This window comes from Papio anubis, chromosome 4 (assembly GCF_008728515.1).
Source record: "Papio anubis isolate 15944 chromosome 4, Panubis1.0, whole genome shotgun sequence".
NCBI classification, from domain to species: domain Eukaryota; kingdom Metazoa; phylum Chordata; class Mammalia; order Primates; family Cercopithecidae; genus Papio; species Papio anubis.
The window spans coordinates 172,578,472-172,591,949 of NC_044979.1; the positions used below are offsets into that span (position 1 = coordinate 172,578,472).

General features: G+C 43.5%; 2 protein-coding genes across 12 annotated transcripts in view; one reads left to right on the forward strand and one right to left on the reverse strand.

Moving 5' to 3' along the window:
- Window positions 1–1,456: 1,456 nt before the first annotated feature.
- Window positions 1,457–9,606, reverse strand: PIGP (phosphatidylinositol glycan anchor biosynthesis class P). 4 transcript variants are annotated; one of them, XM_009202261.3, is made up of 5 exons: window positions 9,514–9,606; window positions 8,847–8,950; window positions 5,353–5,425; window positions 3,085–3,203; window positions 1,457–1,801 (listed from the first exon to the last, which is right to left on the reverse strand). In XM_009202261.3, exons 2-5 carry the CDS (start codon window positions 8,926–8,928, stop codon window positions 1,671–1,673), a joined length of 405 nt encoding a protein of 134 aa, XP_009200525.1. In that variant the 5' UTR covers window positions 8,929–8,950; window positions 9,514–9,606; the 3' UTR covers window positions 1,457–1,670. The 4 variants fall into 4 exon arrangements, with proteins under 4 accessions (XP_009200525.1, XP_009200524.2, XP_009200526.1 ...); XM_009202260.4 differs by having other exon boundaries at window positions 9,261–9,574; XM_009202262.2 differs by having other exon boundaries at window positions 9,413–9,569.
- The window catches only part of TTC3 (tetratricopeptide repeat domain 3), a 120,685-nt gene continuing 116,812 nt past the window's right edge, over window positions 9,606–13,478 (forward strand). For 3 of the 8 annotated variants that reach the window (XM_017956447.3, XM_031665737.1, XM_021935515.2), the window contains exon 1: window positions 9,670–9,887. Coding sequence is in view for 1 of the 8 variants with exons in the window: in XM_009202259.4 (XP_009200523.4) it covers window positions 9,646–9,778 (133 nt within the window). In the remaining 7 variants the exon portion in view is untranslated. Of the gene's footprint in view, window positions 9,888–13,478 lie in introns of all 8 variants that reach the window. The other 5 variants (XM_009202259.4, XM_017956449.2, XM_031665736.1 and 2 more) reach the window with 4 other exon arrangements.

Genomic DNA, 13,478 nt, shown 5'->3' on the forward strand with positions numbered 1-13,478 from the left:
TCCAAAGGTAACCATTATTCTAATATTTGCCACCATAGATTAGTTTTTGCTGATTTTGAACTTCAAATAAAGGGAATCACACAGTAGTTTATTCTTTTGTGTCTGGCTTTTTTTGCCCAATGTTATGGCCATATTAATTCATATTATTAGGTAGCGAAGTAATGCATTCTTGTTTGCACGGCTGTGTAGTGTTCCACTGTAAAAACAGACCATGATTTATTTACCATTCTATACTTGCTGGATTTGGCTGGTTCCCTTACACTGCTTTTCTTTTTTTTTGAGACGGTTGCCAAGGCAACCGTATCGCTCTGTTGCCAAGGCTGGAGTGCAGTGACACGATCTCGGGTCACTGCAACCTCTGCTTCCCAGGCTCAAGCAATTCTCCTGCCTCAGCCTCCTGAGTACCTGGGATTACAGACGCCTGCCAACACGCCTAATTTTTGTATTTTTAGTAGAGTTGGGGTTTTGCCATGTTGGCCAGGCTGGTCTCCAACACCTGACCTCAGGTGATCCACCCGCCTCAACCTCCCAAAGTGCTGGGATTACAGGTGTGAACCACCACGTCCAGTCCCCTCATACTGCTCTTAAGTGTGGTGACATGCTCTCACCATAATAAAACAGGAACTGAGACGAACTAGGGAACAGGAAAAGCAGATTCATGTTATCTATCTCATGCTTACTGGGTAAGGATATGGTTATTGTCCCCTTCCCAGCTCTTCCTCTGAATCTATTCTCCATTCACCAGTCAGAATGACTTAAAAAACAGAAATCAGGCTATGTCACTCCTTTCCTTCAAGACTCCCAACAGCTTGATCCCAAAGTGCCTCAAACTCATCACACTTACACTTCAGTCCACACTTCCTACACTGACCTACAAAGCCTTTCACAATCTGAGCCCGGTCTCTCCAGGCTAACCTGGGACCACATTCTGTCTTGTTTGGTATGCGCTAAGGCCAATGCCAGTCTTCTCTCTGTTCTTAGGACACACCAAGCTCCTTCCCACCTTATGGTCTTTGCCTCACCTGCTTTATACTTAGATCCCAACAGCCTCTCTAACCCAATGTGAACTAGTCATCCCTTTGCATTCTAGAATACATTATCTTAATTCTCTGCATAGCACTCATCAAATTACATTTCCTTATTTATTTGCTTAGTCACCTCACCATGCCTCTAAAAATGTAAGCTCTTTGAGAAAGATCTTACCATTACTTCATCACCAGTGCCTAGAAAAATACCTGGTACACACTGAGTACTCAACAAATATTTGTGTCTTAGACATAAATCTGATGGCACAAGTACTAAATGTACCCTCCCCCAAAACTACGGATTTGAATTCTGGGCCCCTCAGGATAAACAGGAGGAAGGACATCATTGCCCTTTGCAAATTACAATATAAATGCCTCTCTGGAGGAACTTCTTGATTATACTGACACTGATTTTTTTTTAAAGTCTGCTATATGGTAATGCAATATTGGATTTATTCTGTTCATTAACAATTAATATTTCAGAACATTTACAATATTCATTGAATATAATCTAAGAGAAGGTCAACTGACATTTTTTACTTCTCTATTAATAAGAGAGATGGTCAAATTAATTTATGGCCAAAATTATAATGGTAAAAACGTATAAATAAATACGTGCTTGGTGTTAGTATGGTTACATACAGTTCAGTTTTTGGTGTAAAGTTCTTTGGCTGCAAGAAAGAACATCTGGTTTACTTCACTAATAGAAATATCTCTTAATGCTGGAATGGCCTCCTCTTGGTATTTCTTCTGCTGTTGATTTTTAGCATAGTTATCTGTAAGAAAAGACCAAAAAGTTCTGTTTACCCAAGCAATTTCTTCTACAGTCTCTGTGTCTGATGGAGACCCACCACATAGTTTACTAGGCCAATGTTTGGATAGTGACAAACATCATGTTTAACATAATTAAATGATAAATCCTGTCTTTAGAAGAAATGTCCCTATTAAAATAAAAACATAATTGGTAAAGTATTTTTTTCATCTCTAACTTGGAAAGAAATTAGTATTTTAATCAACTGTACAATGATGATTAAAGTCTCATTTGCACATTTCTCATGGGAACAGAATTATATCCAGGCCTTGAAAATGTATTTAAATCAACACCACAAAACTATTAAATCATTTAGTATAAATATTCATGCAAACTTAACAATTTCCCCTCTTTGCACAAATTATCTATTTGCTGCCAATTCCAATTAAGAATGCATGGAATGCAGTGTATTAGAAAGACATTTAAAAATAATAGAATTGATTTTCGAAATAAATTGTAGAGGCTAATAAAGGTTTTGAAAAGTTGAAAAATCATACCAGGGAACTTAAAAAATACCCTACTTTCTAGAATTTAACCAAGCTCAGGAGTCTGATTTATTTTCATCTTTAGACTTGAAAGAACTTAAAAAAAAAATAAAACCAGAAGAATGTGTTGTGGCTCTTTTATCCACCTAATTGGAATAAGGAGTACACAACGATCCTGAGGAGGATACACATCCCCAAAGCCCTTTTTCTGAACAAGGTCTGCATGTACTATTTGCTATCTCTTGATCAACAGTGTCTGTTCAGGATAAAAGAAGTTTCTCTCAGGCAAAGTTAATGGGAACATATTATAGACACATAGAGTATATACTTGTCATTTTATGGGAACATACACCTGCTAACCAGTGTTATAATTCATTATAATTTATTTCCTCCATGAATATAGCTAGTGCATATTCATCAGAACTTGATTCCTTCATGCAAATATTTCCTTTTGTATAAGTTTGTATTTATTTCTCTTAGTAGCTTCTTTTTACTGTCCCAATGTGTGTGTATGTGTGTTCTCTTTTAGGATGGCGTTTCATTCTTGTCGCCCAAGCTGGAGTGCAGTGGCGCAATCTTGGCTCACTGCAACCTCTGCCTCCTGGGTTCGAGAGATTCTCCTGCCTCAGCCTCCCAAGTAGCTGGGGTTACAGGAATGCACCACGACCGTGTTATGCAGCCTGTTCTTTGTTGCTTTTCTGGGTAAAAGTGCTAATACTCTACTCTTTCATTGCCCCAGCACTTTCCTTTTATATAAAGTTACCTGTGATTGTATGAATGGAGTCAAGTGGAGAGGTACTCATCATGTTAATCCCAAACAAGAGCACGTAGCCAATTACTACAGTAATAAGGAGGTAGACAGGTAATGCAACTGCCCAGTATCTGCCAAAGAGAATATTAAAGTACATAATAGACACTTTAAAAAAGCTGTAATTCTCAAGAGTCAGTCACAAAGCCAACATGTTTTTTCAATTTAAATTTTATAAAGTTATACATGTACATAGAGACAAATAGTTTCACTTATAATGAAAAAGTGCAGTCCTCTATCCCACCATCTCAACCTCGGAGTCTCACTCTCCACAAAGAAATGCTTTGAGCACTTCAGCTGTCTTCTGGTACCTACCTCCTCATTGTTACAAAACATGTGCATAGTACTATTTCTTCATTTTTTCCATTACAGACATTTTCTCTAGACTTGCTAATATGGAGATGAGGAATTAACCTCCTCCTATCCTCTTCTCTTCTATACTTACATCACAATTTCTCATTATAGCAGCAGGTTTTAGAAATAATTGTAACTATATAAACAAGTTTGTAATGAGGATCTCAGTGCATTATTATTATATATTTTCTTGCACAACATTTTGGGTTTTTTTCTAGAATAATTACATCTTTTTGTCCGTTCACTTGGTTTTCCATGTGTCCACCAATACCAGAGCCTCAAATTCTCTGACAGGACTCTATTATGCCTCTCAGTATCATTATGTACATGGAGTGCTATTTATTTATTTTTTTTGAGAAAGCATTTCCCTCTGTCACCCAGGCTGGAGTGCAATGGCACAATCACGGCTCACTAGCCTCAACCTCCTGAGCTCACTTCAGCCCTGCAAGTAGCTGGGACTATAGGCACACACCACCACGCCTGGCTAATTTTTAATTTTTTTTGTAGAAATGGGGTCTTAAGATGTTGGCCAGGTTTTGTTTTGTTTTGTTTAATGATTTGTTCTCTATTATTTTCTCTTTCTGGAACTTCTAATAGTTAGGTTTTTAACCATTATACTTTCTTCTGTTTTCAATTTTTTTGTTCTAATTTCTAGAGATTACCTTTATTTTCCAATCTTTCAATTAAAATTTTAATTATCATGTTTACAATTTCCAAATACAATAATTTCCTCAACATTCCTTTTCCATAGCATTTTCTTCTTGTTTCATAGTTATAATTCTTTCTTACCTCTTTGAGAATTTTATGTTATTTAAAAATTTTTTTCTGTTTCCTGCATTATCTCTATTTCCTTCAAATTCCCTTTACTTTTCTGCTTTTTCAATTCACGCTAGAGGCTTTATTTTAATGTCTGGTAACTTAGAGTAGTCCATTCATATTTAAAAATGAAGTGCTAACAAGTGAGTTGGAGCACTATGTGTATGTGGGCAGGGATGGTCAACTGGTGAGCCTCACTCTAAGAGACTTGGCCACTTTACTGGGGTCCTCTAAATGTCAGAAATTATAGATCCTTTCTCTTGGGCTGGTCAGCTTCCTCAGGAAATAACTATCTATCTTTTTCTGTAAGGAGTAGGGTCTATAAGCCTGGAAGTCCCAAGAGGGAAGATGGAGGAGGAGGTAAACCTTCTCATTACGCCATGCAGATTTCACTTACTTCCCTGTTTTCAGTAAGACGCGTCATTCCCACACTCAGACTAAGAAGCCCCCATGCTAGAGACTCTTACTCAACCTTGCCAGAGAGTAAAACTCCTGTTTTCTGCAGGGGAGGGCAGGGCGGGTCTCCCAGCTTTGAGGGATGAGAGAGGGAGACTTCAAGGCTGAAGCCTTTAAACATGTTTTCAGTCTAACCCAGAATTAAAGAGCTACCTGGTACCCCAATGTCTGAGCTATTCTGGAGTTCTAGGGCACAAATATTCTTGCTGGCTTCACTACTTCAGCAATGTGAAAATCACAGAAACAAAGGCAGTTACTTCTCACCTATCACAATCCACTTTCCAAAATGTGGTTGATAACTCTTTTCTGCTATCCTATTGTTTCTGTGGTTTATATCTTGTTTTTTTTTTTTTTTCCTGTAGGGTCATTTTAACAAGATTTTTGGAGGAAATGGATGGAGATAAACATGCATGTTCATGCTACCATCTTTAATTAGAGAGGTATCAATAACGATCTTTAAAAAGCTTTCAATTTCGATATGGCTATTGATGAATTTTAGGAGAATAAATATTTAAGATTTGGATAGGTTTAAGAAAGGATATGATTCCTCAAAATAGCATTAATTATATCCTCGTTTAAGAAATATATTAAACTTACTTTTGAGGCCAATAGGTTAAACCTAAAGAGTTTAGCCAAGATTCAGGAATAAAGGCCCACACGAGGTAAAGTACTGTAGAAAAGAAAACAAAAAAAAAAGAAAAAAAAAGAGGGACGAGTCAGTAAGACATATATCTAATCTATTAATCTATTAAGATTCAGATAAAACAGAAAGCTCTTTTGAAGTGTCCCTGATTCACAAATGATTTTTTCCTCCTCTCAGTTCTTCTAGCTCCTTGTTTGTACAATTCTTATAATACTTATAATTACTGTATTAGTCATTTTTTTAACATCTTAACTTTCACACTATATTTTAAGCAATTCAAGGACACAAATCACGACCTAGCAATTGTTGTAATCCTTATTACCTAGCAATTTGCTTTATGTGCAGTAAGTGTTCAATACTTCATCCCCACAAGGTTGAAGTAATTACAGACATTTAGTTGCTCAAAGGGAAATTTACCTATCCTAGTTCTCATCCACCACATGTTGAGCTTCTGCCTTATCTCCCAGAGTACAATGTTATTTTCCTTAATCCCAAATCTCTGCGGCACTCTTTACTGTTATCCCACCATAACAACAACAATGGCTAAGTTTTGAGCACTCACTGTGGGTTAAGCACAGTTCCAAGCATTCTGTACCCATTATTTAAGATAATCTTCCAAGACAATCCTCTGAGGCAAGTACGCAATTTTAACTGATGAGGAAATGGAAGCTTAGAAAGGATTCATCACCTACCCAAGGTAAGCGGCAGAGACAAATTTTAACTACCTACTACATCAGTGATGATGCATTCTTTTCTTAACAAATATGTATTACAGAATTCTGTATGTCAGGAGTGTGAGACACAATATTGAATCCAAAAGAGATGGCTTCTGCCCTCCCTAAACTTAATATCTAGTGGTGAATAGAGAAAATGGATATTTCCACTACATCGTGATAAGTGCTCATGAATGAGTAATAAAAGATGACGGTGGCTCACGCCTGTAAGCCCAGCACTTTGGAAGGCTGAGGCGGGCGGATCACGAGGTCAGGATATCGAGACCATCCTGGCTAACATGGTGAAATCCCGTCTCTACTAAAAAAAATACAAAAAATTAGCCGGGCATGGTGGCGGGTGCCTGTAGTCCCAGTTAGTCAGGAGGCTGAGGCAGGAGAATGGCGTGAACCCGAGAGGCGGAGCTTGCAGTGAGCCGAGATCGCGCCACTGCACCTCCAGCCTAGGCGGCAGAGCGAGACTCCGTCTCAAAAAAAAAAAAAAAGGCCGGGCGCGGTGGCTCAAGCCTGTAATCCCAGCACTTTGGGAGGCCGAGGCGGGTGGATCATGAGGTCAGGAGATCGAGACCATCCTGGCTAACATGGTGAAACCCCGTCTCTACTAAAAATACAAAAAACTAGCCGGGCGTGGTGGCGGGCGCCTGTAGTCCCAGCTACTCGGAGGCTGAGGCAGGAGAATGGCGTGAACCTGGGAGGCGGAGCTTGCAGTGAGCCGAGATCGCGCCACTGCACTCCAGCCTGGGTGACACAGCGCGAGACTCCGTCTCAAAAAAAAAAAAAAAAAAAAAAAAAGACACAGAAGCACATTAAAAGGCCCTCCTTCCACTCCGTATCCTCCTTCCCCTTGCTTAATTTCTCCCCATGGTACTTTATCACCTGATACTGTATACGTTTTTCTTATTTAATTTGTCCATTGACTATCTCCCCCCAGCGTTAGAATAAAAACTCTATGAAAGCAGGGCATTTTTGGCTGTTTTGGTCCTTCCTAGCCTGTAACAGTGCCTGGCACATGGTAAGCACCAATAAATACTTGAATTACTTTTTGGTTGTGTTTATCATGGAATTTAATTTTTTTCTTTTTTTGAGACAGAGTTTCGCTCTTGTTGCCCAGGCTGGAGTGCAATGGTGCGATCACCGCAACCTCCCCGTCCCAGGTTCAAGCGATTCTCCTGCCTCAGCCTCCCGAGTAGCTGGGATTACAGGCATGCGCCACCATGCCCGGCTAATTTTGTATTTTTAGTAGAGACGGGGTTTTTCCATGTTGGTCAGGCTGGTCTCAAACTCCCGACCTCAGGTGATATGCCTGCCTCGGCCACCCAAAGTGCTGGGATTACAGGCGTGAGCCACTGCGCTGGCCAGAATTTAAGTCTTAAAGTGATTGCTTTTATTTATTCATATAGCTTCTAATCCTTGATACACTCTTTGAACAAGGATTTACGAAAGTGCTAACAATAACATCAGTAGCTAACACTTATTAAGTCCTTAACCGTTCCTAGGCATTATTTTACATGCTTTACATAAATTACCCCGGTTAATCCTCACAACAGTCAGAAGAGGCAGCAGAGTGAAGTCAGTCAGTGTATTTGGGTTCAAATTTAGAGGCCTATCATTTAGTAGCTTTGCAATCTTGAATAAGTTACTGAAACCACAGGATGCTCATCTTTAAAGGACAATAATAACAGAACCTACCCCATAGAACTGTTTCATGTGTCATAAGCATTTAATAACCATCATTATCACTAACCTTTTACAGATAAGGAACCTGAGGTTCAAAAAATTTGCTGAGCGTCCCAGCTCACATGGGTAATCTGTGGAGGAGTCAGAATTTGAACTCAGTTGTAACTTCTTCACTTCATTTCAGTTGTAACAGCCTGGCCATTACATTCATCTGCAAGCTGTACTGATGGTGCAGGCTGATATATTTTAGTTAGGGTTCAGAAGTACTACCACTCCTCCACTTTCCTAGTTTCCAAAGAGTTGCAAAACGCTGGATCAGGGGCACTCAATTTTCTCCCGCTTGTGTGCCTCAAAATTCCCAAATCCTTTTGGGGAGAGACTTGGGGCTTGCTGTGTGACTGAGCATACTAGTGTCTCAGTGAGCGTCAGTCTCCGTATCTGTAAAACGGAACGTTATGGGGATTAAGGGAGATCCAGGACGAAAAGGACACACCTTTCAACCTGACTTCTCTGGGCTACTTCTTTTGTTCCCCAGATCCCCGCAGGGCACACTGGTGCCATACCAAGCTCCTCGGGTCCAAACCCTCTCACGCCCTCATTCACGGCCTTTCCACGTCGTCCCTCTCTCCTACTCTTTTCTAACCAGCATCAGTGCCAGGGGGAAAGGCCTCTGTGAAAGCCTTGATTTTCCAGTCTGGTTTCAATGTCTCTCCACCGTGCTCCCCTGACACTGAGCACTAACTGTAGATTTACTCATCTGTCTCCTCCACAAGACCACGACCTCCTTAAGGGCAGGGACCAGGCTTTATTCACTTTGCCATCGCGTCTGGCGCTGTATAAATATTTGTAGACTAAAACCTCCTAGGCTAGTGCTGGCACACAGAACACTCAACAAACACGAGTTCCCTTCAGATTCTCTTAAAAAGAGACATAGGGAGAAAGAATCAACAGTTCATGTGTGCACAGTCTAACCAATGGATTCTTCCCTTGTCACTGAACGCCAGAAAAAGGCCCTGGCCATCCATCAGGAAAGTACTTACTGAAGCCAAACTGGGAGCTTAAGAAAAGAACAAAGCCATAAATCGCTCTTTCTGGCAATGGCGACGGTGAATTTTCCACCATTTTTCCTGGGGCTTTAGACAACCTGTGGAAAAGGAACACAATCAGCTATCAGCGAGGTGCTCCCCGGCACCATTGGCCCATTCTCGCCCCATCGCTCCGCCGCGGGCACGGCCCCCGCCGCACAGAACCGCCTCCCGCGCCCCCGTCCGCAACCCGCGCCGCCGCCTCGCGCGCACACAGGCACCCAGGCTGGCGCGCGCCCCGCAACAGAAGCGGGGGCGGGGGATAGGGCAGCGAGAGGGGTTCGGGGGGACAAAGGCGCGCTCCAGCTCTGCCAGCGTGGTCTCCCTGTGGGAGGGGAGGGCAGGGAACAAGGCTCGCGCGGCGCCCACCAGCACGCGGGCCTACTGGGTCGCGGCGCCCAGGCCCCGGGCCCTGCCCACTCGTGGAGATTTATATTTCTCATTCGAGGCAGGGTATGGGGGGGCCCTCGACCTCGGGTCCTTCGTACGCCCACCCGGGCCCCTCTCGACACCTCGGCCACCTCAGCGCTGAGTTCTCTGCGCAAGCGCCGACCAGGCGCCGCAGTGGGGGAGAAAAGAGGAAAACCTGAGGGAAAGGCCTAGGCCCAACGACACCCCCCACCTTGGCGCAGGCGCACGAGGACCCTCCCTGGGTGGGAGCCGGGCGGCACGAGGCCGGCGTGATCCCGCGAATCGCCACGGCGAAGGGGGGGCGGTGGGGTGCGACTGCGCAGGCGCGCTGCCCGCCCACGTGATGCACCTCCCTTCAGCTCAGCCGCCCACTCCCTCCCGCCGTCGGCTGACGTGGAGGGCCGGAGGTGGCGGCGGCGGCGGCGGCGGCGGCGGCGGCTGCTGCCTGCGCCGAGGCTCGCGGGCGGCGGGCCCGGGTGAGTGCACACCCGGCGCGCGGCCGGGCTCCCGGATGTGTCACCTTGTCCCGCTGCAGCCGAGATGCCGGGGGAGTGGGGCATTCCACACCCCCTCCGTGGGTGTGTGGTGAGTGTGGGTGTGTGCGCGTCGCCCCGCGTTCCTCGCTGCGGTGCCCGCTGTGTGTCTGCATGGGTTGGGGCCCCGCGCGATGAGGGGGTGTGGCCGCTATTGCCTGCCCCAGTGGGTTTGTCCCCTTGGTCTGGTGCCCTTTTGCGAGCGAGGCCCTGGGATGCCGGTGCGAGGGTGGGAGTAGTCGCTTTGTGCGCATTCCCCCGCTGCCCGTGCCTCGGCCGGTGCGTGGCTGACACCCCCCGCTGGGTGGAGGGGCCCGCGCTCGCGTGTCGCCTCGTGGCCCCCTTTGTGTCGGTGTCCGCGCTCCCTGGCGGCTGCGGGGGCGCTCTCGGCCTCGCGGGTGGCCCCCCCTTTGTGTCACTGCCCATGTCTGTGGGCTGCGCGTCCCCCAGCGCGCGTGGCCGCGCCTCCTGTAATCGCGACCCCCGCCTAGAGCCTTGCTCGCGCGAGTGTGCGTCCTCGCGTGTCTCCGAGTGTCCCCAGAGTGTCTGCGCATGGGTTCTGTCGAGTGCGTGATCTCATGTGTGCGGGTTTAGTTTTGTCGAGTGGGTATCTCTTGTGTGCGGGTTTCGTTGGTGCGTGTTCGTGAACGTTCGTGCACACCCCTTGCTGTGTGTGCGTGTGTTCACGACTCTGTTGTCACCTGTTTTCGTGTGAACTGGCAGTCCAGTCCAGGGCCTGTCCCTACGGAACGGACCCAGGAGGGGGGTAACCTCGCCGCTCCCCTCGCCCCCGCGCCTCTTTCTGAGCATCTTCCCCCACAGACGCTAAAGGGAATGGGGGTGGACAGGATCGAGTCTGGCGAGTTGCTCCGCAGTGTTGACGCTGCCAGTTGCTCCGCAGTGTTGACGCTGCCAGTGTGGCTTCTTCAGCCAGCCTGTTCAGGGCACAGAATAGAGGGATCAAAGATAAAAAATGGAGCCGAGACAGGTGAATTTGGGCTGGTACCAGTTCGCGGTGCCTTTTCAAACAGAGGCGCCCTGGACGTCAGAACCCCCTCAGTTGCAGAGACCTTTCAAAATACATGCACACGCCTGCTGGGCGATGCCGTCCTTAGCCGTTCTTGATGATATTTAATGGTTTATAGAGTATTTTATGGCATTCACCTAAATCTCTTTCCATTTTGCCCAACATCCTGGCGAGGGAAACGAGGTAGAAATCTTACAGATTTTACTCCTCCGGAGGGAGCCTTTTCCTTATAACTACGACTCTAGTTACGACATTTTTTTGTTGCAAGAAATTTGCGATTTATCCTAAGGAAAATGGGATATATTATAAGGATACTTAGGGTAAGAAACTTCAAACCCATTAGAGAACCAGCTACTGCTCCCTTTGCTCAAGGTTTCATGCTCTGCCGCAAGGGCTGCGTTTTGGTGTCTTTGTTCTGCCCAATTTTCTTATTGTCTAATTTTCCTTTTTTTAAAATTTTTGAAATATTTCAAATATCAAATACAGAGGGGGGAGCTAACCAATCCGTGATTCAGATTTTACAGACGTGATTATTTAATATTTTGCCAAATTTACTTCAGATTTTTTTTTAAAGAAATAAAATTGCTCTCAGTTCCTTCCCCTCCTTTTCTAGAGATAGCCACTGCGTTGAGGTTTGTGTATATCTTTACTTTGCATATTTTATACTTTGATCATGGTGAATCCACACACAATATATTCTATTGTTTTTAAACTTTAATGGTATTAAAATATACATGCCTTTTTGCAACTTGCTTTTTTTTTTTTTTTTTTTGCTCAGCATCATATTTTGAGGTTGATATATGAACAAATTGAATAACTGTGATATCTTTGGTTCATTCATTTTAATTGCTGGTATAGAATTGCATTGTATGAATATACCATATTTATTTATACATTCCCCTGTTGATAGACTTTGAACTTGTTTCGGTTTTTGGCTCTTAAAAACAGTCCTGCAATAAATATCTTTGTACTTGTCTGCTTGTGCACACATTTGGAAGTTTCCTGTAGGAAATACAACTAAGTAGTAGATTTGCTGGATTGTAGGCTATGTGCATCTTCAACTTAACCAAATATCACAGAAGCTCTCGAAGTGGTTGTACCAATTTTCACTGTCACTGGTGTTGAGTGAGAACACCATTTCCTCACAATCCTGCTAACACTTTATATATTATTAGACTTTACATTTTTGCCGTCTCTTTACTGACCAGCTTCCTTACGACTTTTGGTTGCTGCTAAATTTGCTCGTAGCCACCTTGGCTTCTTTTGTAGCCCTGTGTCAGCCTATGGATTTATCTCTTGCAGCTAATTGGCTTAGTCTTTATCTCCTTTGGTTCTCATAAGAGTAATTCCAATGAACATTTATTGTATACCTAATGCATGTCAGTTCCTATGGTTGATGTATAGATAGAATTTTCATGATATGTTAAATATGTACCTCTTTAGTGGCAGATGAGGTGATTTAATTATAAGTATTTTTTTCATATGATGAATGTTTAAAAAAATTTTTCTTTTCCTCTCCATTTTATTGTAGTATTTGATAAATTCAACATATATGTAAAACATATGCAAGCTGTATAGCAAAACAATAAAATGAACATCTATGAATTCACCACTCAATCTAATTATCAAAATGACCAATATTGAATGTGCTTACTTCCAGAGGTGACTACTATCCTGAATTGTGTATATCACGCCTTGTTTTTAAAAATGATTTTATCAGATATGTATACATCCCTCAAAAATGTATTGTATGGTTTCTGTTGTTTTTGAGTGGAAAAAATCATATTGGGTATAGTTTTCTGGGACTTGCTTATTTCACTTGATGTTATGTTTCTGAGTTACTAATATTGGGTATAGATGTAAGTCATTAATTTTCACTGCTGTGTAATATTCCATGTGTGAATATAACACAGTGTGTGCATTCTTCTGTTGATGGGCATTTTGGTTGTTTCTCGGTTTTGCTGTTATGAAGATTCTTGTACATACTTTTTGGTTCACAGTTGTAAGAATTTCTCTAATTTTCACACTGGGGTATATGAGCCCCAGAGTAGTAATGAAGATTTGCTAAGGAGTGTGTGGGTACAAATAATGTTAATGAATCAGTTTCTAGATCATTACATTCCATAGGTACACTTTCCTAAAATTGGTAATGCCTGCGACTTCCTGCTAGTGCTACTTTCTCACCTTATGTTTCTGACGTTGCACTTTACATAAGAAAGGCAAACCACAGGTTCTTGTGGAATCTTACTGTGGCACTGCCCTAAGTGGGAAAATTCCCTTGGGGAGAACAAAGGGATAATTTTTTTTTTTTTTTTTGAGTGGAGTTTTGCTCTTTTTGCCCAGGCTGGAGTTTAATGGCACGATCTCAGTTCACTGCAACCTCTGCCACCCAAGTTCAAGTGATTCTCTTGCCTCAGCCTCCCAAGTAGCTGGGATTACAGGCGCACACCACCACACCCAGCTAATTTTGTATTTTTTTTTTTTTTTGAGAGGGAGTCTCGCTCTGTCACCCAGGCTGGAGTACAGTGGCGCGATCTCGGCTCACTGCAAGTTCCGCCTCCCGGGTTCACGCCATTCTCCTGCCTCAGCCTCCTGAGTAGCGGGGACTACAGGCGC